We start from the raw sequence: 24,703 nt of genomic DNA on the forward strand, positions 1-24,703 counted from the left end.
GGATGGATGTAAAGCTATTTCTGAGCCAAGGGTAGATAATTTGCTACAAAATTGACCATATTACCTGCTGGTATCTGCTGGCCATTCAGAGCCAGACACATTTTCCCATCTGGGGCTTTCATAAAACCCTCACGGCACGAACACCGAGCAGTTGCAAAGCTCGCTTCACAAATCTGTGCGCAGCCTCCGTTCTGATACAAGCAGGGATCCGCTCCTAGCAGAGAAAAGAGGCAAATTCACAGATGGGTCGCCGAGGAAAAAAGGAAGCCACCAACGCAAATCACAGCCCACGGCTTCTGGGGAGGAAAACTCGAAACTTGCCGTCTCTTAACAGAGGGTGCATCAAGAGCTATTTCAGAAGGTTTTCCCGTAAGGAGCCCCTGATTCTAAGATAAGCCCAGAATGTTACTACCTTACGAGCACTTACTGAGAATAGGCAGTACCTTTGTTCACGAAGCTCTTTGGTCAGCTGCAATTACTAGTTCCTGACTCACAATAATCTAGTCCGACTGCCACAGGACATTTGCTTATACCTGGCTAAGACTCACTCCCTGGCACTCTCGGGGGCATGGAAGGGCCCAAATGTAGGTAGAAGCTTCCGCTGCAGGTGTCTAAACTGCTGTCCCTTAGTGTTAAAGCTAAGGGTCTTTGAAATGGGCCAGGTAAGTAAAAACTGTTCAGGAAAAGAAGAAATGGAGGGAGAAAACCCACATTGCCAAAATCACCAAATTACGATAAAAAAGCCCAAATTACCAAACTACCAGATTGCCTTAGTTTAAACAAAGTCCTTATATTGTTTTTTGTTGTTGTTTTTTTTTTTTTTTTTTGAGATAGAGTCTCACTCTGTTGCCCAGGCTAGAGTGCCATGGCGTCAGGCCAGCTCACAGCAACCTCAAACTCCTGGGCTCAAGTGATCCTCCTGCCTCAGCCTCCCAAGTAGCTGGGACTACAGGCATGTGCCACCATGCCCAGCTAATTTTTTCTATATATATTTTTAGTTGTCCAGATAATTTCTTTCTATTTTTAGTAGAGACGGGGTCTCGCTCTTGCTCAGGCTGGTCTCGAACTCCTGACCTCGAGCGATCCACCCGCCACGGCCTCCCAGAGTGCTAGGATTACAGGCGTGAGCCACCGCACCTGGCCCAAAATCCTTATCTTAAAAAAGCTTAACATCTACACGGATCAGGGAAAATTGCAAATCCCCTCTGCGCCCCCCCCCCCCTTCCCCAGCCCACCAGCAAAAATTTAAAATAGTCGCAGATTCCAGCCAAGGAAAGACTTTGTAACACCTCCAGTGTACCTGGTTTTGCCAGTGGATGAACCACAACCAGCGACGAGGGCTTCAGCATGCTGCCGCGGAGACGCACCCTGTTTTTGCCAGTCCTCTTGTTCAACCTTATTACCGATGGCAGGGCCCAATCCGAGAGCCACACGTGATCCCCAAACACAGCTATGGCAAAGGGGTGACCTGGAAACAACTCAGATCCGTTAATACACCTTCCCGGTCTTTGTGACGACTATTCACAAAAGAACGAGGCTTGAAACTTAAACGCTACACTGCACTAAATCGATTCTCACTATAGCGGCTCAGTAAGGTACACGCCATTGACCCACACTCGCATCAAGGAGAACCCACGTGATGAGGGAACCATATTCTGGAACGGAGCCTGGTGGTTTGAAGTCAGAGCAAAGCCCATTGTCACCCAGCATGTGGAGAGTGGGACAATGTGGGCTGATGGTCGCGCTAGGAGGAGGCCACGGTGGGAACTTTCTGCATTCACGACATCTGTCACTATTTATAGACTAAACTTGAGTAAGTTATTTCACTGCTCTTTGACTTGGGCTCCCTGCCTTTGGAACGGCAGTAATCGACAGTAGACCAAATGCATAGGTTGTTGTAAGAATTTTTTTAAAAAATTGGGGATCATTGAATAAGTCTCCCAAATTCCCGTCTTCACCAGCTCATTTCTCTGCATGAGTCCCCACCTCCTTTCCTCGCTCTCCACCTATTTAATACCAGTCCATTGGCCTGTGTCTCTGGTGTCACCTCTCCTGCCTTCTCCCGGGCCTGGACCCCTCGACAGTCACCCCCTTCTCCCACATCCTCACTCTGCATTCTTCCCCCCGTCCATCAGCATCCTCTCTCCCATCTTCATTTCTTCATTCCCTGGACCCTCCAGCTTCTCTGCGTCTCTTTCCTTCCCTTTCTAGCCAAGTTTTTTGAAAAAGTGTCACTTATGATCTGCTGCCTCCGTTTTCATGGTTACCATCGACACCTACGTGGGCTTCCTCCTGAGCCCCCCTCAGCCCAACGCCCCTCGGCAGGCCGCTGAAACTGCTCCGATGAGGTATGCAAGTATTTACGATAATAAACAAGGAAATGTTTTCATATGCCATCGCAAGAGGTTGGGACTAAAGCTAAGGAGGTCCAAGTTTGGAAGCTTTGATCACGTCCGCTCACATTCCCACGGGCCGGTCTGTTTGTAAATGAGCAATGGAAGTGATGGATTAGAACGAGTATCGCCCCCTACTGGCACACACTCAAATGACGTGTCCCAGTGGCAAATCTCCACCCATCATTAGTGACCAGGGTCATTACGATTCGTTCAGGCCAGGCGGGCGCGGTGGCTCACGCCTGTCATCCCAGCACTCTGGGAGGCCGAGGCGGGAGGATCGCTCGAGGTCAGGAGTTCAAGACCAGCCTGAGCAAGAGCAAGACCCCATCTCTACTAAAAATAGAAAGAAATTATATGGACAGCTAAAAATATATATAGAAAAAAAATTAGCTGGGCATGGTGGCGCATGCCTGCAGTCCCAGCTACTCGGGAGGCTGAGGCAGGAGGATCGCTTGAGCCCAGGAGTTTGAGGTTGCTGTGAGCGAGGCTGACACTACGGCACTCTAGCCCGGGCAACAGAGCGAGACTCTGTCTCAAAAAAAAAAAAAAAAAAAAAGAATAAACTCCTTCAGTCTTTTAAAAATATATATTTTTAAATTGACAGATAATATTATATGTTTTTGTAATGTATAGCATGATGTTTTGAAGCACACATACATTGTGGAATGGTTAAATCTAGCCGATCAACAAATGCATCGCCTCACATTCATCAGTTTTGGGTGACAGCACAAAGCATCCACTCTCTTTACGTTAAAAGTCCTGAACTGGCAGTGGAGAAGCCACCACATAAATACCAGCAGGTGGCACTGCAATGATGGGAATGGCTATTTAGATAATTTACTATAAAGTGATTTGATAATGGCATTCAATGGGAAGTTGCATTCGTCATAGATTATAGCAGCAATACAAATTATTCACAAAATATCTGCTATGCTTTTTGGTTTGGAATATGGTATTTTGCATTCTGGTTAAGATTTTCCCAATCCCTTTCTACCTTCTTATGTCAAAGCCATAATTTTACATTTATTTGGGTGACATATTTTTTCACAATGTGTGACTCTCCCACTAGACGCTCTGACTTCACAGAAATCACATTTGTTTACTCTATACTCTATCTCCATTGAGTGCATGAATGGATAGGCTTACCGTTTATTGTGAAGTGTATCTCTCATTTTCACAGAATCTTAGAAATATATAAATTTTAAAATTGTACTTATCTTAATCTATGTATAATAGAAATTTAGAAATTCGTTACCTCTAAAACCAAAGACAAAAGGCAAAACAAATGTCTTATACAGTCCACTAGTTTGTTAGCTTCTTCCTAAGCAAGAGAGACCACATTTTTTCATCTTCCAAACCAGTTTCTAAATCTCCAAACCATCTTCAACACTTCCCTAAGTTCTCATTTTCTATAATCAATCTGTTACCAAATCCTCTCAATTTATCATCCACAATGATTTTTAATACCCTAACCCTCCATTCCACTTTTAAATGACAATGTTCTATCTCAAGCCTTCGTTAACTGTTGCTTGGACAATCGCTGTAGCCTCCTGATAGATTTCCTTCTCTCCAAATTCCAAGCCAACCCTTATACTTTGCCTAACTGGCTATCCTGAGATACCAGTCTTATCATCTATGTTTGAAGCTCAAGAACATTCGATGGCTCCCTACTAAATTCAGAATTAAGTCCAGACAACATACCCTGGCAGTACTAACACACAAAGACCAATTTTTGTAGCCTTATAACTTTTCATCACCACCTATTTATCACATGGCCCAGTTCAAATACTGTCTTTGCAGATTTCCTGAGTCAGAATGAATTACCCAATGCTTATCATAGTCATTTGTACTTCTCTTTTAACAGCATAGGCTACAACGTTTTAAAGATATTTATGAAAACACAGAACAACCCACTCGAAATCTGAAAATACAATAAGGGCGAAAAATGCCTAATATATTTATTAATTTTTTTCACATATTATCAATTGATATTCCTTAGTGCCTCAAAGCTATGTTATCACTTCTGGGAAATGACATTTTCTAGAACATAAGAAATGACAATAGCTAACCAAGTTCTTATTCCTAAAGATATTTAGAAAACTTTAAATATTTTCATTCTCATTTTAGAAAATCTTGAAAAAGAGAAATGATTATACAACAGTTTTTTTACCCAATATTCCAATATTAAGGTAATCCTTATTGCTCATAATTCCCTGGAGAAGTCTGTCTGTCTCTATTCCTTTCTCACTATATGGTTCAGTGTGTGTGTGTGTGTGTGTGTGTCTGTATGTGTGTGTATGTCTAAATACAATTAGTATTTAACATTCATCAATGCTCGGTCAAGATGAAGAAATCACCCAGCCCAAAGCCTCACCTACATCGTTCTGGGCAAGCCTTTGGCGTTTGGAACCATCCAGATTGGCCATTTCAATCACAGACTGCTTGGCATCGCACCAATACAACTTGTCGGTTAAAAAGTCGATCGTGATCCCACTGGGCTCAAGCAGATCAGAGCTGGCTACGATCAGTCGGCCAAAGCCTTGAAGGGAAGAACTTTCAATTCGTGGATTAATCCCCATATCAGTCCAGAATAATCTCCTTTAATCAAGAAAGCACACAACAAATAATACCTGCGTGAAAAGATTCTTCCGTCCTTTCATCATGGAAAACATCAATATAAATCACTTTAGGATACACTAAAGTGTACCCTATGGAATACAGGAGGAAAAAATAAAGCACTCACTGCATGTTAGACAAATAATTTTCAAAAGCAGAACAATCATCTCGTCTATGTAAAGCATCTTGGACCATAAATGCTGAATTAAGGCTCAGATCATTAGGTAAAAAATAAATTAGTTTAAAAAAACTGTAGAATATGACTCATTGAAAGTGTGATGCATGAATATGGTTTGGTTTTGTTTCGATTTTTGAGACAGGGTCTAGCTCTGTTGTCCAGGCAAGAGCGCAGTGGCGTCATCGTAGCTCACTTGCAACCTCAAAGTCCTGGGCTCAAGTGATCCTTCTGCCTCAGCCTCCCCAGTAGCTGGGACTACAGACGTGTGCCACTATGCCCGGCTAATTTTTTACTTTTTTTATAGAAGTGATGTTTCGATATGCTGCCCAGGTTGGTCTCGAACTCCTGGCCTCAAGCAGTCCTCCCACTTCAGCCTCCCAGAGTGCTAGGATTACAGGTGTGAGCCACAAAACCTGGCCAAAGAGAAAGCTGAGTATTCTTAAATTAGTGTTTGTGCTGCAAAATGCAATGGAATCCTGCTAGCCCGTTCTTCTGTTAGCATATGGAAAAACTACACGCAGTTTTACCGCACATGTAAAACTACAATATAAAGGGAAGAGGATATTTTTGTGTTATCCAATATTATACAATGTACTCCATTAACTCAATTTTAACTCCCATAAAATCAGGTGCTTGGGCATTTTTTTTTTTATTTTTTTATTTTTTTATTTGTGGTTTTTTTTTTGTTGTTGTTTGTTTTTTATCCTCAGGACTCAGAGGCAAGAATTGGGCATTTTTTTAAGTCAATACGGCTCAATATTTTTGTATTGGTCTGTTTAGCAATAGTTACATCACTTGGCTGGCTCCAAATCAATTATCACTTACTACCAATACACTATCTCCCACAGACCAACGTGAAATTTCCATTGTAAATAAAATAGGCTTGGTTTTTGTCTTCGCTTTCTAACAAGTAGGAAGAATCCTATACTCTCCTTAATTCTCTAACCCAGGTCATTAATACACAATTAACAGGACAGACTTTTAATCTTTCATAATTTCTATTTTCTCTTGTCCAGGATCTAGGAATAACCTATCACTTGAAGTCATCTTATGATTTTTCTAAACAGAATTCATAAGTCAAACAACCCAACTATCCTTTGCTCCTCAAGAAACAACAATGAAGATTTTTTTTTTTTTTCTTTGAGACAGAGTCTCGCTCTGTTGCCCAGGCTAGAGTGCCGTGGCGTCAGCCTAGCTCACAGCAACCTCAAACTCCTGGACTTAAGCGATCCTCCTGCCTCAGCCTCCCGAGTAGCTGGGACTACAGGCATGCGCCACCATGCCCGGCTAATTTTTTCTACATATATCTTTAGTTGGCCAGATAATTTCTTTCTATTTTTAGTAGAGACAAGGTCCGTCTCGAACTCCTGACCTCGAGCAATCCACCCGCCTCAGCCTCCCAGAGTGCTAGGATTACAGGCGTGAGCCACCGCGCCCGGCCAACAATGAAGATTTTTAAAGAAAGTAGATCCATGGACTTAAGTCTAATTGGTTAATGAATTACAGCCCATTTCTTTTTTCAAAAAATTTAATTTGCTTAAAATCAAAAGGACATATTAACAATAAAAGAAAATCAAAAGACATTAAAAGGAAGAGGAATTCATGCTAGCCATGTCATTTCTGAAGATTTGAACAAATCTCATGGATTTTCCTGGTTTCTGATTCCACTGAGCACCTGAAGTCCTAAGACAAATTTTGGACACTAGCAACACTAGTGACCATGAATTGTCACGCGACCTCTGCCAAAAGGTGCCTTATTTTCACAAATACCTACTCGGCCACTGGATGAACAGCAATTCCTCGAGGTTGAGAAATGTTCTCCTTAATGATTATTTCCCGATGTTTTCCATTTAGATCACTCCCTTCAATGAGAGATTTCCTAAAATGTATGTCATATAAAGAGATTTGTTACAGCAACTTTGCTTTTCGAGCAAAAACACTCCTTTTCCCTGTTCCTGTAATACAAAGACAGGCATCCCAAACTAGCTTCCCGCCTCGTACGTTCACAAACACACACACACAAATAAAATATTATAGCCCCAACAAGCACACAAGTTTAATTTTTTTTAATGCAATTTTTTTTTTTTTTTTTTTTTTTTTTGAGACAGAGTCTCGCTTTGTTGCCCGGGCTAGAGTGTCATGGCATCAGCCTAGCTTACAGCAACCTCAAACTCCTGGCCTCAAGCGATCCTCCTGCCTCAGCCTCCCGAGTAGCTGGGACTACAGGCATGCGCCACCATGCCCGGCTAATTTTTTCTATATATTTTTAGTTGTCCAGCTAATTTCTTTCTATTTTTAGTAGAGACGGGGGTCTCACTCTTGCTCAGGCTGGTCTCGAACTCCTGACCTCGAGCGATCCTCCCTCCTCGGCCTCTCAGAGTGCTAGGATGACAGGCATGAGCCACCACACCCGGCCCTGTATTAAGTTCTTGCTGGAGAAATATACCTCCTCTCCCCAGCCAAACCAAGCTAACTGAAAAGGTGGAGCTCATCTCCCACTTTGTATCTCCCATGCAATCTGGGAGAGACCCTCATATCCACAGCAGGTGCTTGGAGAATGTTTATTATATATTGTATTCAGACAGGCTTGGGGTTTCTCTATTAATAGCAACCTGAACTACAAAAACACATGCTGCTTTCTTCATTTTCAAAACCCTCCCATGGATACACATCCAACTGTGATGGAAGAAGGAGAGCCCTCCTTGGCGGTGGGAAGGGGCCAGGGGACAGGGGAGGTGTGGACAGCAGCAGGGGGCCTCTTTCCCCAAATCCTAGCCAAGTACCCAGCGATATTTATCTGCATCCAAAGTGGAGGATGAAGCCAGCAGTATTACCTGTGCCCTCACTCCCAGCCCACACAGCTCAAAACTAAAGCAGGAAACGTACCCTCTGTCTGTCCAGTAGAACCTACGGCCGATCCAGTCCACGGCAAGACCTTCTGGAACACCCACTGCTTCCTCAACGAGCCTCTCTCGCTGGGAGCCATCCAGATTAGCCCTCTCTATCCACTTCAGGGCCGTGTGGGCAAAGTACATCTACAAAAAAGAGAACATAGGCATCTCTGATTTGTTTCAAAAAACTCACGTGGCGTACATACAAATGGCGCTAGTAAAACTTTAGGTTGCAAAGTGTAATTGTAGAGTCTGGCTTTGGAGATAACCACACCTGAGACTACACTCCAACTATGTTGCTTCCCAGATACGTGTAACCTTAATATTCCATTAAGATTGTGCTTCTCAAACTCTAATGCCCACATGAATCTTCTGAATCTTTTTAAGCTGCAGATTCGGGTTCAGTGCTCAGGGGTGGAGCCCAAGAACCTACAGTTCTAACAAGCTCCCGGTGAGGTTTTGCTGCTGGTTCAAAGACCACAGTTTGAACAGCAAGAAAATGAGAACACCGATCCGAAAAATGAAAATAACCACCCGACTTCAAATTCATTGTAGATCTCCTTATACACCTCACCGTGAAAATACGGACGGTGCAGGAAAAAAAAAAAAAAACTAGTTTGGTAATAAATTAATCTTGGACGGATTGTTTTCTATTTACTATTTGATTCTGTTAATGTAATTGTTCTATGGAGCCATATGGATTCAGTTCAGGGAAAAGAAAGAAAAATTGTTTGCTAGTGTTGAATTGCAAAACATTAGTGTGCAAAAGTGGTTGTATTTGGCTATCAGTGCACACCTCTTAAACCCAGAATCAATTTGCCTCACTCTGTCTCTTTTGGCCATTTACCAGACTGCTTTAAATCAGGAAAAAACAAAAGCACAGAGTTTAAAAATGCTAGGAATTAATGTACCATGTGGTAATAATTAAATAATTATGGAAGGAGATTTACAGCTACGTAACTTTATCATCAGTGGGTGACTAGTCTCCCAAGGACCCTGCACCATCATTTCAAGCACATTCTAACCTAGCACAAATACTGCTAAGAAATTAAAGACCGGCTGGGCGTGGTGGCTCACACCTGTAATCCTAGAACTCCGGGAGGCCGAGGCGGGAGGATCGTTTGAGCTCAGGAGTTCGAGACCAGCCTGAGCAAGAGCAAGACCCCGTCTCTACTAAAAATAGAAGGAAATTATATGGACAGCTAAAAATATATATAGAAAGTATTAGCCAGGCATGGTGGCGCATGCCTGTAGTCCCAGCTACATGGGAGGCTGAGGCAGGAGGATTGCTTGAGCCCAGGAGTTGGAGGTTGCTGTGAGCGAGGCTGATGCCACGGCACTCTAGCCTGGGCAACAAAGCGAGACTCTGTCTCAGAAAAAACAAAAACAAAAAAAAATTAAAAAAAAAAAAAAAGAAATTAAAGACCAATGGCCAGCTGATTAGGTTGATAATTTAGAAATTCTAAATGATATACAAAAAAGTCTCATGTAAAACGATTATGTAAATAATGTGATGAGTTAGACTGCCATTCCCGCTTGAGCCTTAACACTTACCTTCCCTGATTTTCACGGTTAAGAGGTCACTGAATCCCCTTCCTCAATGATATATATTAAATGCAAATGACTCACCCTTACTTCCTATTTCCCAACCCCAACCCCCACTCCTTCACTCCTCCCATTACCCGCAAATCATCAAAAATCTATCTAGGAGCAACTTCTGCGTGCATGTCACCGTGCTAGCTCCCCACTGTCATCCCCCAAAGAGGAAACTAAACTGAAGATCTATCTGGCACAACTGTCCCCAATCAAAATGGCTGAATCACAGCAAGGACCAGGGTAGGGTGATGATGGCAGGAAAGTCCTTAAAGTTTCTCAAACGAGGCTCCCGGGTCTGTATTTAACTTGTTCTCTGCCTGGTTGTTCGGAGCTCAGCAGAGCATTTGCAAGCAGGCCAGGTCACCTGTTAGGACAGAATCCTCTCCTCTGTCCTTAAAGCACGTCCACATCTGTTCAAGTGGCAAAACCCATACCTTGTTCTCCACCGGGTCATGATCCAGAGCAAAAACCACTCCCATCTGCTGGCCGAGCAGGGTTCTATAATCTGTCCCATCGAAATGCATGTGTCGAATGTCTTGCGAATTGGCAAACAGCAAAAATGGCTGGGGTCCTGTCAACCAAATTTCGAATAAGGCTGCATTTAAAACCTGCCCTAGAACCCAAGAGGCGCTTCCGACGCTCCCCTTTCATTGCACCCTTTTCTGCAATTTCTGCAGTACTTGTTTTCTCAATTTCCTGCCAGTGCGGCGCAGGTAAAGACAGGCAGGAAGACTTCCTCTTCCATAAGGTGACGTATTGCCAGAATTTCGCCACTGCCATCTTCCCTGTCTAGGTGTCTGCTTTTAAAAGCAAATTACTTAGAGAAAGAGCCAGCGTTAGATAACTAACACCACAGCTAAGCGATGTAAGTCTTAGGTCTGTTCATCTCCCCGATTCACACATACTGAAATATTAATATTAGATTATACAGATTATATACATTCACGTCTGAATAAAACACCTTCCCTGGCCTGGGCACTTCTGAAAGGGAGGCATCATTATTATTTGAGTTAATAACAAGGCCCCTGATCATTTTCAGGACCAAGATGACGCCCTATTAACTAAGGCCCTGAGCCATGAACAGCATGGAGTTCTCTGTACGGCAATCTACATGCGATCATCATCATGCTATCCCAGCATAATGCTAAGCATAACGAACCTTCAAAAGAGACTAAATCAATCTGGTCTAAATCCAGAATTTACAAGGCCGTTGAACGAACAAGAGATGTGATATCAGAAGATGAAAAAAACAGCCGGAGCATACAAACTGCATATTAAATTTGGATATGAAAAGCACAGGATTTATCAAAGTATCGTGATTGTTCTATTCAATAGAGAGATGAAGAGCAAATCAATCAAGAAATATTTATTAAACATCTCTTAACTGTAAAGTGTTCTGAGACCATTCTAGTCATGACTTTCTCAAATACTGAAAACACCATATTTGACATTATGGCAAATCTTTGCTGGGTGTTAATTATTAATACCCTAGAAATATTGCTCAAAAACATGATTATTAATGTTGTTATTACTTATATTATTCCCATTTGCAATGTGATTTTTTTTCTATTTCCCAAAATACCAAATCAGATTTTCTATGCAGAGGCCAAACGCAATGCCAGTTTCTATCTTTCTAAATGAAATGTTATTTTCATGCAATCTTTTTTTTTTTTTTTTTTTTGAGACAGAGTCTCGCTCTGTTGCCCGGGCTAGAGTGAGTGCCGTGGCGTCAGCCTAGCTCACAGCAACCTCCAACTCCTGGGCTCAAGGGATCCTCCTGCCTCAGCCTCCCGAGTAGCTGGGACTACAGGCATGCACCACCATGCCCGGCTAATTTTTTCTATATATATTTTTAGCTGTCCATATCATTTCTTTCTATTTTTAGTAGAGAAGGGGTCTCGCTCTTGCTCAGGCTGGTCTGGAACTCCTGCCCTCGAGTGATCCTCCCGCCTCGGCCTCCCAGAGTGCTAGGATGACAGGCGTGAGCCACCGCGCCCGGCCTGCATGCAATCCTTTTGCAGGGACACACCTTCAGACAACCACAGCACTAACCTGAAGAAGCTTCACAGCTTTTTTTGTCCAGTTGTAGATCATACCCAGGAAGACAACCGCACTCCCAGGACACCGGGCTGAGACGAATGCAGAGCTGGCCACAGCCACCGTTATCAGGTGACGAACAGCCTACAAAGAACAATTGCTTGGTAATGACGCTATGTCATTCAAAATATAACAATTTCTCATCAAAGTGTTGGACTAAGCCAACCACATGTTGCTTTTCAAAACCATACACAATCATCTCTACTGCTACAATCAAGGTTATTTTTCAGAGATTCAAGGCAAAAATGTCACAGTGCCCTCCTCCCTATGACCCAACATCTTGGATGTTAATCCTCCACATTCCAGTGGCCCCTGTCCTCTTGTTCTGCCAGTGAGTTCAAGAACAAGTGTACAGGCAGCTGGCTGGAATAAAAAATACATTTGATCAGTTTGGCAGCTGGTCTAACATGCCAGTGAGTAATCCATTTTTTTCCCTCTCTCACATTTTCGACTTCTTTTGCTTTCTTTATTAAAAGATCAAAAAGCCACACATAGCTCTTCTGCTAATCTTGAGTTATATCCAGTTAAATGCTTAAGTCTCTGCAGATAAAAGCAGAGGTAGTTATTAGATGCAAGGAACAAGCAAAGCACTCCGTTTCTGCCGTCTCATGTAATCCAGGAGGCAAGCATCAGTACCCCTGCGGATGCAGAGACAGAAACTAGGAGAGGGTAAGTAACTAGACCCAAGTCCAAACTGCTAGTAACTGGCAATGCCACCTCAGGGCTGCATAACTTCAAGCTCTTGCTCATAACCACTGCACTATGCTGTCTTAAAAACAAAACAAGGCCGGGCGAGGTGGCTCATGCCTGTCATCCCAGCACTCTGGGAGGCCGAGGCAGGAGGATCGCTTGAGGTCAGGAGTTCAAGACCAGCCTGAGCAAGTGCGAGACCCCGTCTCTACTAAAAATAGAAAGAAATTATATGGCCAACTAAAAATATATAGAAAAAATTAGCCAGGCATGGTGGCGCATGCCTGTAGTCCCAGCTACTCGGGAGGCTGAGGCAGGAGGATCGCTTGAGCCCAGGAGTTTGAGGTTGCTGTGAGTGAGGCTGACACCACGACATTCTAGCCCAGGCGACAGAGGGAGACTCTGTCTCAAAAAAAAAAAAATTAAATAATAAAAAAATAAAAAATAAACAAAACAAAACAGAAAAACCCAATGTAAAGCTATATATTAATTTGTTGGATAAGTTATCTTTTTCTTTTTTCTTTTCCTCAAATACACTTTTCTGAAAGATAAGTATCTTTCAATGTATACTATTGGAAAATCTATTTTCCTTTGGCAATAAGATGGATTTTCACGTGTCACTTAGAACATGTATGTTTTCAAACAAAAGGGAAACAAACTTACCGCTGCAGGTTTTTCCATCTGTCGCAAGCACTGACCCTTCAGGACAGAAACACAGGGGACCCTCTGATGTCAAGACACAGTCATGGCCGCAGCCGGATACATTGCTCGGGCAGGAAACGTACTCTTGATGAAGAGCAATGTCAAAATTAGTGTCAAATCAAGTCTGTGAAAATTTATTACAATCAACAAAAATGCTACCCTATGGCCGGGCGCGGTGGCTCGCGCCTGTAATCCCAGCACTCTGGGAGGCCGAGGTGGGCGGATTGTTTGAGCTCAGGAGTTCGAGACCAGCCTGAGCAAGAGCGAGACCCCATCTCTACTAAAAATAGAAAGAAATTATATGGACAGCTAAAAATATATATAGAAAAAATTAGCCGGGCATGGTGGTGCATGCCTGTAGTCCCAGCTACTCGGGAGGCTGAGACAGGAGGATCGCTTGAGCTCAGGAGTTTGAGGTTGCTGTGAGCTAGGCTAACGCCACGGCACTCACTCTAGCCTGGGCAACAGAGTGAGACTCTGTCTCAGGAAAAAAAAAAAAAAAAAATGCTACCCTAAAATGACCAGGTTAAATAAAGATCCAACATTTACGAAATGCTCTGGCCATGGAGATATAAAAATAAAGAAAAAAATTCAGATCTAGAAAACTTAAAGACAGACCTCCGATTTTGGAGAATGACTCTCGTTTCCTCTAAATTCCTTTCATAGCAAATAAGAGTTTTTAAAGTTATTAGTCACCAAAACTCCAAAATATTTTAAAGGAAACTTGACCCGTGACTGTCAAGTTCATCTGGAAAACAAATTCCATGTGGAAGAAAAACGAAGGAGGTTTTGTGAGTGTGGTCAGGTACAGGCAGAGAAATGAGAGGCTCTGAACAAATATCAAAATGTATGATAAAGGTGCAATCGTTAAAATAGTGGGGAACAGGTGCAGGAATAGACAGAGGATAATAGAACAGGATAGAAAGCTCATTTTAGAAGAGCTTACATAATAATTGTACTGTGATTTATTTTAAGTCAACGAGCATGTGAAAGATCATCCAATAAATGGAGGAGAAGTAACAAAGTAATGATTTGGGGACAAAGTTAAATCCCTACCTTACCCCATACATCAAAATAAATTCCAAGTAAAGTAAAGATTTAAAGGGAAAACACTAGCACTCTGGGAGGCCGAGGTGGGAGGATCGCTAGAGGTCAGGAGTTCGATTCCAGCCTGAGCAAGAGTGAGACCCCTGTCTCTACTAAAAATAGAAAGAAATTAGCTGGACAACTAAAAAAGGCATTCCGCTTAATAATTAAAAAGAAAAATCAGAACTAGAATCAGAGTCTTGCTCTGCCTGGGCTAGAGTGCTGTGGCTTCAGCCTAGCTCACAGCAACCTCAAACTCCTGGGCTTAAGTGATCCTCCTGCCTCAGCCTCCCAAGTAGCTGGGACTACAGGCATGCGCCACCATGCCCGGCTAATTTTTTCTATATAGATTTTTAGTTGGCCAGATAATTTCTTTTTATTTTTAGTAGAGACGGGGGTCTCGCTCTTGCTCAGGCTGGTCTCGAACTCCTGACCTCGAGCGATCCTCCCGCCTCGGCCTCCCAGAGTGCTAGGATTACAGGCATGAGCCACCGCGCCCGGCCAGTCTTGCATGTTTTAAAAACCAAAACAAAACAAAACTCCACGCTTATTCTGATGCACACTGCTGATTGAGGACCACGAAGCCAGATGGCAGCCACCTTCATTTGTCTTCATTGCAAATGAAGAAAAACAGTACAATAAATATTTGCTCCTGTGACTTACGATGACATCGCTTCCCATCAGGAAGCAGAACAAACCCTGCAGGGCACGTGCAGTAGTAGGACCCGGGCGTGTTTTCACAGCCAAGAGTGCAGCCGTGATTCCAAAAGGCACATTCGTTGACATCTGTACAACGACAACAGGAAAACACAGACGGTTATTTTTGAAAGTATGAACACACTGGGATATCGCTAATCCTCAACACAAAGGGGAGCATCTTACGCTTAGAGAGGTTATCACCGGCCAGGGAAAGCGTGTTTTTCCAACTCCAGCAAAGGATGAAGGAAGTCAGTTCAATGATCCTGAAAGCCACTTCTATTCTGTCACAGCTTATACTTTCAAACACAGGCATGAGAATTACCCTTGGAGAAAAAGTGCTACTATTTCCCTTGAAAGGATTAACATGCCGTTTAAGTCAGGGACTCCAGAGCTCTGAGGACGTTTCCTACTCTGCTTTTCACCCTTTGAGAGTGACAGGGGGGACGTTCCCAGCCTCCTGCCTCTGGCTGAAGCACCAGTCCTTCCAGCTCAATGCTTCTACGCCAGGGCTTTCCTCCCCTGGTCCCAGGTGAGCAGGGGGCTATAAGTAACAGGCAGATGTTAGATTTACCTGACGTCTCACCCCCCCCCCCTTAAAAAAATTGCCTTAAAAAAAATTGCCTATACTGAAATTTTGCACGCAAATGCACACAGCTCCATATATAGTCCGTTCAGGGAATCCCGGCCTTAGATCAATCACCCGAGCAGCCTCTGAGAGTGTTTGATCTAGAGACGCAAGCTATAAAGACCTGAAAGTATCAATAAAGGCCTTAAAAACAGAAGAAAAAAAAATTAAAAATGCTTTTCTGGGGGGCGCGGGGTGGGGAAGGAGTGAGTGGACTTGAAGTTGGTTTCCCCCTGAGGCTCAGGGTGGCCCACCGAAGACGAGCCGCCGGTCCAGCAGCGCCCCGGCCGCAAGCAGCGGCGTTACCTTCGCAGGACAGCCCGTCCGGGCTCGCGGCGTATCCCTCCGCGCACGCGCACTGCTGAGCCTGGGGGTCGCGCCTGCAGGCACCGCCGGGGCAGTCTCCTTTCCTCAGTTTGCAAAGTTTCTGCTCTAGAGAGAAGGTGGTTTATTTGCAGCGGAGACGTGTTTTGACGGGGGACAATGCTTGGTCCCTTCCTGGTTCTTAAGAGGTTTTGTCTCCCTGCGACGACGACGACGTCAGCAGGACTGGCTCTTCCACCCAGGTGGCCGCTGATGGCGAGTCGCCCCCTGCAGCCGCCCTCCCCGCATTCCGGACTGTGTATTTCTCCAACTGTGTCACTTCTGCAGTGGCTCTCGGGACAGGGCCTCTTAATTAGCCGGAGACGTCATTCCTTAGGTTGCAAATACCCAACCCTATGTGGGAGCTTTTGCATTCTGTTATCAAAAGCAGCACATAAATTCTGAAAAGGAAATATCTGTTGAAGGCATAAAAAAAGCTCAAACCTTCACCGCTTACAATATAGTTAACAGAATCAAACGAATGAAGACAACGAGATCCACTATTATTTCTCTTTCTTTCCCCGTTCCTTTCTCCTGCCTCTCGCCTGGACTTATTATCGTCACCATTGTCACGGTCACAATGATGTACGTGCATGTTTTTTCCATTAACTGATGAGCTGAGGATAAGGCATGTACCCTGCTCACGTTTACAGTCCCAATAGCACCTGTTGTGGTGGCTGTACAATCATATAAAAGCCAACACCTGGAATGCGTCCACAAGCTCTTATGTCACCTGCAACCTAGCTCCCTTGTTTTCTCTTTGAATTTCCAGTCGACCTTAGAGTAAGAACTCAAACAGATTGTCACGTGCCAGCCTAGTGCTCTTTCCACCCTGCCATGCTGTTGATGGCTTTAGTGGTACTTATGAAAAGTACATTAAGGCCGGGCACGGTGGCTCACGCCTGTAATCCCAGCACTCTGGGAGGCTGAGGTGGGAGGATCGCTGGAGATCAGGAGTTCGAGACCAGCCTGAGCAAGAGCGAGACCCCTGTCTCTACTAAAAATAGAAAGAAATTATATGGACAGCTAAATATATATATAGAAAAAATTAGCCGGGCATGGTGGCACATGCCTGTAGTCCCAGCTACTCGGGAGGCTGAGGCAGGAGGATCGCTTGAGCTCAGGAGTTTGAGGTTGCTGTGAGCGAGGCTGACGCCACGGCACTCTAGCCCAGGCAGCAGAGTGAGACTCTGTCTCCGAAAAAAAAAAAAGTACATTAAGAGTAATGTATTACTCTTCAATAATGAACATGGACGGGAAACTAATCATTATTCTCTGCTTGGGTGTGCTGATGACGTGACCTGAATTCAGACACTAAACATGCTAAAAGGTCATTTTAGGAAGTGGCAAAACACAGAGGATTGAGGGTTACATTTTTGTTTAATCTCCTTAATCTTCTGCTGTTCTTTAGCTTCCAAACAGGCCAAAGCCCATGCTCAGCCTGCTGCCGCTGACCTCAGAGCTGAGCACTGGGGCTTAATTACCTTTGAGATCAATTAAAGCTCCTAATCGTGGAGTTTGATGTCCACCAACTGCACCTTCAGTAACTGCCTGAACAACAGACAGGCGCTCGTGAGCTTTACTACGGCCGTGCGGATCTATAGATTTACCCTGGCCCAGTTCTGAAACAGTGCACCTGGGATTCCCCGGCCTGCTTTTCTGCCCTGAACACATCTTCTTTTCCTACCTCAAGTTCTGTGTAAGACTCACCTCCTCAACAAAGCCTTTCTGGTCTCTTCCATCCCAACCCATTCACTTGAATCACTCTTTTTTTTTTTTGAAACAGAGTCTCTCTCTGTTCCCCAGGCTAGAGTGCAGTGGCATCAGCCTCGCTCACAGCAACCTCAGACTCCTGGGCTCACGCCATCCTCCTGTCTCAGCCTCCCAAGTAGCTGGGACTACAGGCATGCACCACCATGCCCGGCTAATTTTTTCTATATAGATTTTTACTTGGCCAGATAATTTCTTTCTATTTTTAGTAGAGATGGGGGGGGGGTCTCGCTCTTGCTCAGGCTGGTCTCGAACTCCTGACCTCAAGCGATCCTCCCGCCTCGGCCTCCCAGAGTGCTGGGATGACAGGCGTGAGCCACCGCGCCCGGCCTTGAATCACTCTTGTAACCAAATAGTCAGCATCCCCAATATCTCACGCACAATAAAAAACTGGAATAGCACTTTATAAAGCATACACAGTATCATATTTCATTTTCATAACCAGCCCTGAGCTATGCAAAGCAAAGCGTCACCTTCCACTTTTACAGATTCGGAAATAGTGGCTTGTCAGGGATCGGTAATAATAGAATAATAGAACTACGAATAGAACTACCACTCCGCCCCAAGCCTTCTGATTGTAGACCCTCTCTCTTTACCATACACATGAAACTCTGTGTGTTTGTACACTTATGCGCATGTATATATAAGTACTTGTGTGTGTATATACATAAATATATAAAATATAATAGGGGGTTTTGTGAAAATTCTAAAGAGACCCACAGTTATATTCTTGTTTCCTTTGTTTATTGTCTTTCCCATTAGTGAGCTCTCAAAAAATAACTGCCTCAACTTGCTCAAACAACGTCTCAAACGGTACAGCACAGAAATTTATTCTTATCCGTGAACGGCTGTACAAGGAAGATTGTGCCATGGTGGTCATTTTGTGCAGTTGGAATTGCTAATCATCATACAAAGAAGTCACCTGGGCAGAACTCAGCTACTTGGGATCCTTAGCCATCTGAACTCCTTTAAAAATCGGAAAGTAAACAAATCAACAGCCTCTAAGCAGTTAAAAAATAAATGCTTTTTACTCTTGGAAGAGCCCCTCAAGCCCACCCAGTCTTGTTTCATTTGCTCCTGCTCTGACAGCCTGGCCGGCCCGTAGCAGGAAGATGGAAAATACCAGATGTGTGTTCTCCACTGCCACCACCTGCATGCCTTGGTGGTAGAAGTGACTAAATGATTCCAGTGTTCCTTTTTGCTGAGCCCAGACAGAGCCTCCGGCTCGCATTCTAGACGGTCACCGTCAATGACCGGATACGGAGACATTAACTCTTTATTCTGAAAACAGGTAAATTAAGGGAGAGGATCAAGCGTTGGATTTTACCTTTTCTATAAAAGCTCCTCCTCAGGGAAATCATGTATCTAATGTGGGTAGGTTCTTTATGTAAGAATTCCAGCTAATACATGCAGAAGCAATGATAGAATTAGAATGTCATCACTCTGAGCCTCTAATAAAAACACGGGTCTGGGCAGTGATAATCAATAGCTTCTGAAGTTATTATCCCATCCCTACAGGACTAATGATCCGATTTCCTGAACAAACAGATGGCAAGAAAAAGCCTCAGATGAGGAAATAAACAGCGGCCACAGCCATGCACGTGGAGATCAGCAAGATGTGAGAGCCATAGCAAGAAAGAAGACGTAAGCATGAGAAAGAGCAGTCCCGGGTGTTTAGAAGTCATTGCAAATGGCAGCCATTTGGCGTCAGGGCAAATCTATGTTATAAACCCAGCTTTGCCCCCAGACCAATCCTACACCCGCTCCAGTAGCACGCATCTCTGTAAATCTGACTCTGGTCACTAAGAAAACATCAGTAACTGTGAATGATGTTAGAGAAATACAGCAATCCCTATCTTACTGAGATTTCTACGAAAAATAACAGAGCTTCGTGTGTTTAAACTGACAATCCAAAATTATACGAAAAAATATTGATCTTTCCAGGATGATTCTTTTCCAGAGGTTTCCAAATAACCACGGTTTTACAGCAGACACTCCAGCAATGCAATAATCAAAATGAGGCCGGGCGCAGCGGCTCACGTCTGTAATCTTAGCACTCTGGGAGGCCGAGGTGGGAGGATCGCTCGAGGTCAGGAGTTTGAGACCAGCCTGAGCCCCAAGAGCGAGACCCTGTCTCTACTAAAAATAGAAAGAAATTATATGGACACCTAAAAATATATATAGAAAAATTAGCCTGGCATGGTGGCACATGCCTGTAGTCCCAGCTACTCGGGAGGCTGAGGCAGGAGGATCGCTTGAGCCCAGGAGTTTGAGGTTGCTGTGAGCGAGGCTGATGCCACAGCACTCTAGCCCGGGTGACACAGTGAGACTCTGTCTCAAAAAAATAAATAAATAAAGTATGAAATGATAGCTAACGGTGAGAGTTTAGTGAGGGAGACAGCAAGCTATCAGTCTACCTGAGTTCGAATCCCAGTTCCTCCACAGTGACTGACCTTGAGCAAGCTATTGCGACATCTCCAAACCTCAGATTTTGAATCTATAAAACGATACTAATTATCACATCCAATGCATAGGGTTGTGGTGACAACTAAGTGAGATACTGGAGGGAAAGCCCAGAGCATATAATTTGGTACACACTCAATAGGGGACTTGTGTTAGTCAGGAAGGCAATATGTATTTAGATCGTATATTATCTTTAAACCTTATTCCTTAGGATATTATTTAGGGGAGAGAGTGCCAAAGGATTTTTTTTCTTTCCATTGATTCTTTCAACTCCTCTTCATGAAAGTCTTCTAGGCGTTGGGAAGACAATGGAGAGGTCCTGTCCTCCCAGGACTAAGGGATTTAAGAAGACAGACAATGATGGCAAAGTGCAGTAGGTGCCATAGGATTGGGGGAATTCTCTGGAGAGAAATTAGGGATGACCTTGTAGGAGACCAGAATATGCCCCTCTAAATATGAAGGGTTGTTGAGCTGAATGATTCGGAAGCAGCAAGAAAGCAGCAAGAAAGCAGCAAGAAAGTTCTCTGCTCTTCCTCGAATTGCCTAAAAGCAGGACATAGATTTACAAAGACCAAAGGCATCCAGCCTCCCCTCTCTGCCAGGGAGAACAAAAATTCACGGCTGAAGACGATTTTAGACCCTCCTGGCCTAGGGGTGGCTCCGGAGGTATCTACGCTAACAAGCTTTATTAACTGGCCTTTATCAGCCATTTATTTGCCTTCCCCCGAGTCGCTGCCAGTAAAAACTCCAAGTCTTTTTCCTTTGTCTTGTCCCTTCTCTAAAACTCTACTGTTCTTTGCTGAGGATGCTCTCTAAGCTGGAATTTAAAGCCACCTCTTGGAGACCTACTCATTTCCTAGGTGTCTCCCACGTATCTGTGGAATGTGCATGGTAATAAATTTCTAATTGCTTTTCTCTTGTTTATCTGTCTTTTGTTACAGGGGTTCATGCCAAATAAGAACTTATGAGGATTGAAGAGAAAATTATTTCTCCCCCTACAGAGTGTTAGTGTCTCAACTCGAGCAAGTATGTGGATGGGGACCGTGTACCGGAGGTCAAAGGTGACTCACCAGACTCCTGAGCTTCGTCCTTGGCCGTGGGCTGCATGAGCGGATGCACTACTTTAAGTTCGCCAGGTGGTACGATTGATGGATCGAGGCTAATTCTAACCATGTCCTTCCCAGTGTGTTTGTTGGCTATCCAAACGATCTTCGTTTTCCGTGTTGAATAGAAGATACGGTCACCAAAAAGGGACATTGCAAACACATTGTGCCTAAGAAGCAACCCGGGGGGGGGGGAGAGGGAGGAAGAAATGGCAGGACATTTGTTCCTTGGCTTATTAAAATGTTACTTCGTTTCAATTTATTGTTTGAATTTTAACCACCTGTCTTTTGCATTGTTTCTCATTTAGGATCAGAAAAAGTATATTAAGTTGATAATTGTATTTGTGTCATCAGAATCTGAACTAATAGGATATAATTTCTAGCTCCAGACTCATTGTCTCATTAGTCTCTTAGTCGTCAGCTAAGTGTGATGACAATAGAGGAGAAAATAAAAACGGGGTAAAGCGTGGGTTTCAGTGGCGTCAATTTCACACTTGACTCATTGCTGCTCTTGCCACAGGGTGGGCGGCCAGTTGCCGGCGAACGAAAGCCAACGAAAGGCAAGTGCTTCACAAAACATTTGGCATCATAATTCCAACAAGGATGACTCTGGCCACCATGTGAGAACTTACTATATGCCAAATACCCCGTTGATTATTTTTATTTGCATTTATGTACTATGTCTTCACAACGATCCCAAGACACAGCTACCGTGATCATCTTCGTGTTAAAGGAAAATGAGGGTCAGAGAAAAGTTCTGGAACCTCCCCACAGTCATTCCACTAATCAATGGTGAATCCGGCCCTTGAACTCAAGGCTTTTGGACTCCAAAATCTACGTGATGCCCCACCGCGCTAGTTTAGGGGACAAGGTTAATTTATCTCACAAACTTCAAATGATCATTGTTTCATCTTATACCAAAAGCAAAACTTACTGGGTTTGATATTTGCTAAGGTGGACGGAACCTCCGTCGTAGTCACAGGAACAGATAGGAGAATTGCTTCCTTCTCCGTTGTGCTGGATCCAAAAGAGCCTCTTGGCGGGCACATCTAGTGACATGGCCGTTATCATCTGTGACGTCTCCAGGAGAGTCTTCACCTCCCCACCGCTGAGACCTGCTCTCTGAAGGCTGCCGGGCCGCTCCGAGGACCAGAATATCAACCTGGGAGCAAACATATTACGTAGATCCGTGATGGAACCGACAGTCCCTTCGATGGCCACTCTCCCACTGTGACAGCTGCCCCCAGTGCCTGCCCAGGACAGGGTGGACTATTGTGAATGAAAATTCAATTCAACCAGTATGCATTGCCCCAGTGTGGAAATGACATGTGATTTCAAGTTAGAAGGAGAATTATGCTTCTATAGCAGAAAAACCGTGGTAGTTAGGAGGGTTTGTGGAGGGAGCCCGGCTGAGTTCGAATCCAGACAACTGTCCTCTTGAAAATGGGATTTGTGTGTTGTAAAAGAGGGCCTTAGTCTGAATGAACAGGTCCCTTTGAGTTCAAAATGTAACAATTCTGTGAGTCTTTATTAGGGTTTTTTTGTTGTTGTTGGGTTTTTTTGTTTTGTTTTGTTTTGTTTGAGACAGAGTGTCACTCTGTTGCCCAGGCTAGAGTGCTGTGGCATCAGCCTAGCTCACAGCAACCTCAAACTCCTGGGCTCCAGCGATCCTCCTGCTTCAGCCTCCCGAATAGCTGGGACTACAGACATGTGCCACCGTGCCCGGCTAATTTTTTTTTCCTATACATTTTTAGTTGTCCAATTAATTTCTTTCTATTTTTTAGTAGAGACAGGGTCTCGCTCTTGCTCAGGCTGGTCTCGAACTCCTGACCTCGAGCGATCCTCCCGCCTCGGCCTCCCAGAGTGCTAGGATTACAGGCGTGAGCCACTGCGCCCGGCCCTTCATTAGATTTTGAAATCCATTTCGATGTCTGAATACAGCGGAATTTACCTTGCTACTGGATCAACTGCTATATTGGCAGGATATTTTAAGGCACTTAAAAGAACACGGGAGTTATTTCCTTTCATATCTGTTACTGTAATAATTCCTTCCTGTTGATTGGACCAAATAACTTCTTCATTTATCCAATTGATTGCCATTCCAGAAACATTTTTCTCTACATTGCACACTCTCTGCAAAATCAAATTTCAAAATTGTTATTAATATTTCCTCATTCACAACAACAAAATTATTTTTATTGTTATGTATAAAAAGTCTATTCTTTTAAGTATTTGTCATTTTTACACATTCCCAAAATTATTTAATTGCTAAAATAGTCACAGATAATGGTGTCTTTGTTTTGATACAGCAATATTAACCCTCACCTCCAATCCCACCCTGCAAGTAAATATTTCTGGCCATCGTATTTATTTCACAGCTTCGAAACTGAAAATTGTCCTATACACTATTTTTTTTTTTTTTTTTTTTGAGACAGAGTCTCACTCTGTTTCCCAGGCTAGAGTGCCGTGGCGTCAGCCTCGCTCACAGCAACCTCAAACTCCTGGGCTCAAGCGATCCTCCTGCCTCAGCCTCCCGAGTAGCTGGGACTACAGGCATGCGCCACCATGCCCAGCTAATTTTTTTCTCTATATATAATTTTAGCTGTCCATATAATTTCTTTCTATTTTTAGTAGAGATGGGGTCTTGCTCTTGCTCAGGCTGGTCTCGAACTCCTGAGCTCAAACGATCCTCCCGCCTCGGCCTCCCAGAATGCTGGGATTACAGGTATGAACCACTGTGCCCAGCCTACAAACAAGGTTTTAACCCAGAGGAATATTAATGGCCAAATTTTGGACTTCAGGCCAATCCTTTCCTAATGACGTGACATAAATTCATAACTATTTGAAGTTTTTCTTGTTCTGTGGCAAGAAACCCTGCAGATTCTTAGACTCAAGATTTTGCAGCTATACCACCAGGAAGCTGGAGAGTAATGAGCAGCCATCCTTGTTAAAAGTGAGATTAGCAAGTATTAGAGACCTGATAAAACAGATTAGCACCTAATTGAAGCTTTTAAGAATAATTGGAGGGAGAAAGTTTTGGTTGGGGGAAAAAAAACCCAAAACAGTGGGTACTTTGTGTTGGGAATAAATACTTGAAGTTTTTCTAGTCACGTGCTCTTCGTAATCCATCTCCAAATATTTGAGAGAACATTCCTCCTGGGACTCATTTAAGCATTCTACCAGCTAAAAAGAAAGATTAAGGATCTTTTGTAGCAACTTGAAGTAAAATACTTTACATCTGTCATCTGCTTGGGTTTTTTTTTTTTTTTTTTTTTTGGTAGAGAGCAAACACCTTGAGAATAAAAAGAAAGAAATTTTTCTTCTTACATGTCAGGTGACAAAACCCATGACAGAGATTTTATATGGATAAAACAGGGTTTGTCAGTCTCAGCACTGTTGGCATTTTGGGCTGGATAATTCTTTATCAT

The 24,703-nt window shown here is 43.7% G+C and overlaps 1 protein-coding gene across 4 annotated transcripts in view; it reads right to left on the reverse strand.

Moving 5' to 3' along the window:
• EGF (epidermal growth factor) overlaps positions 1-24,703 on the reverse strand; it is a 65,026-nt gene that overhangs the window by 27,005 nt on the left and 13,318 nt on the right. For 2 of the 4 annotated variants that reach the window (XM_069459207.1, XM_069459206.1), the window contains exons 3-15: positions 23,227-23,408; positions 22,210-22,437; positions 21,243-21,445; positions 15,883-16,008; positions 14,916-15,038; positions 13,128-13,250; positions 11,730-11,858; positions 10,112-10,248; positions 8,077-8,225; positions 6,965-7,069; positions 4,771-4,994; positions 1,301-1,468; positions 65-214 (exon numbers count right to left, since the gene is read on the reverse strand). In XM_069459207.1, the coding sequence (XP_069315308.1) occupies positions 65-214; positions 1,301-1,468; positions 4,771-4,994; positions 6,965-7,069; positions 8,077-8,225; positions 10,112-10,248; positions 11,730-11,858; positions 13,128-13,250; positions 14,916-15,038; positions 15,883-16,008; positions 21,243-21,445; positions 22,210-22,437; positions 23,227-23,408 (2,047 nt within the window). The remainder of the gene's footprint in view (positions 1-64; positions 215-1,300; positions 1,469-4,770; positions 4,995-6,964; positions 7,070-8,076; positions 8,226-10,111; positions 10,249-11,729; positions 11,859-13,127; positions 13,251-14,915; positions 15,039-15,882; positions 16,009-21,242; positions 21,446-22,209; positions 22,438-23,226; positions 23,409-24,703) is intronic. The other 2 variants (XM_069459208.1, XM_069459209.1) reach the window with 1 other exon arrangement.

Source organism: Eulemur rufifrons, chromosome 26 (assembly GCF_041146395.1).
Source record: "Eulemur rufifrons isolate Redbay chromosome 26, OSU_ERuf_1, whole genome shotgun sequence".
Taxonomy (NCBI): domain Eukaryota; kingdom Metazoa; phylum Chordata; class Mammalia; order Primates; family Lemuridae; genus Eulemur; species Eulemur rufifrons.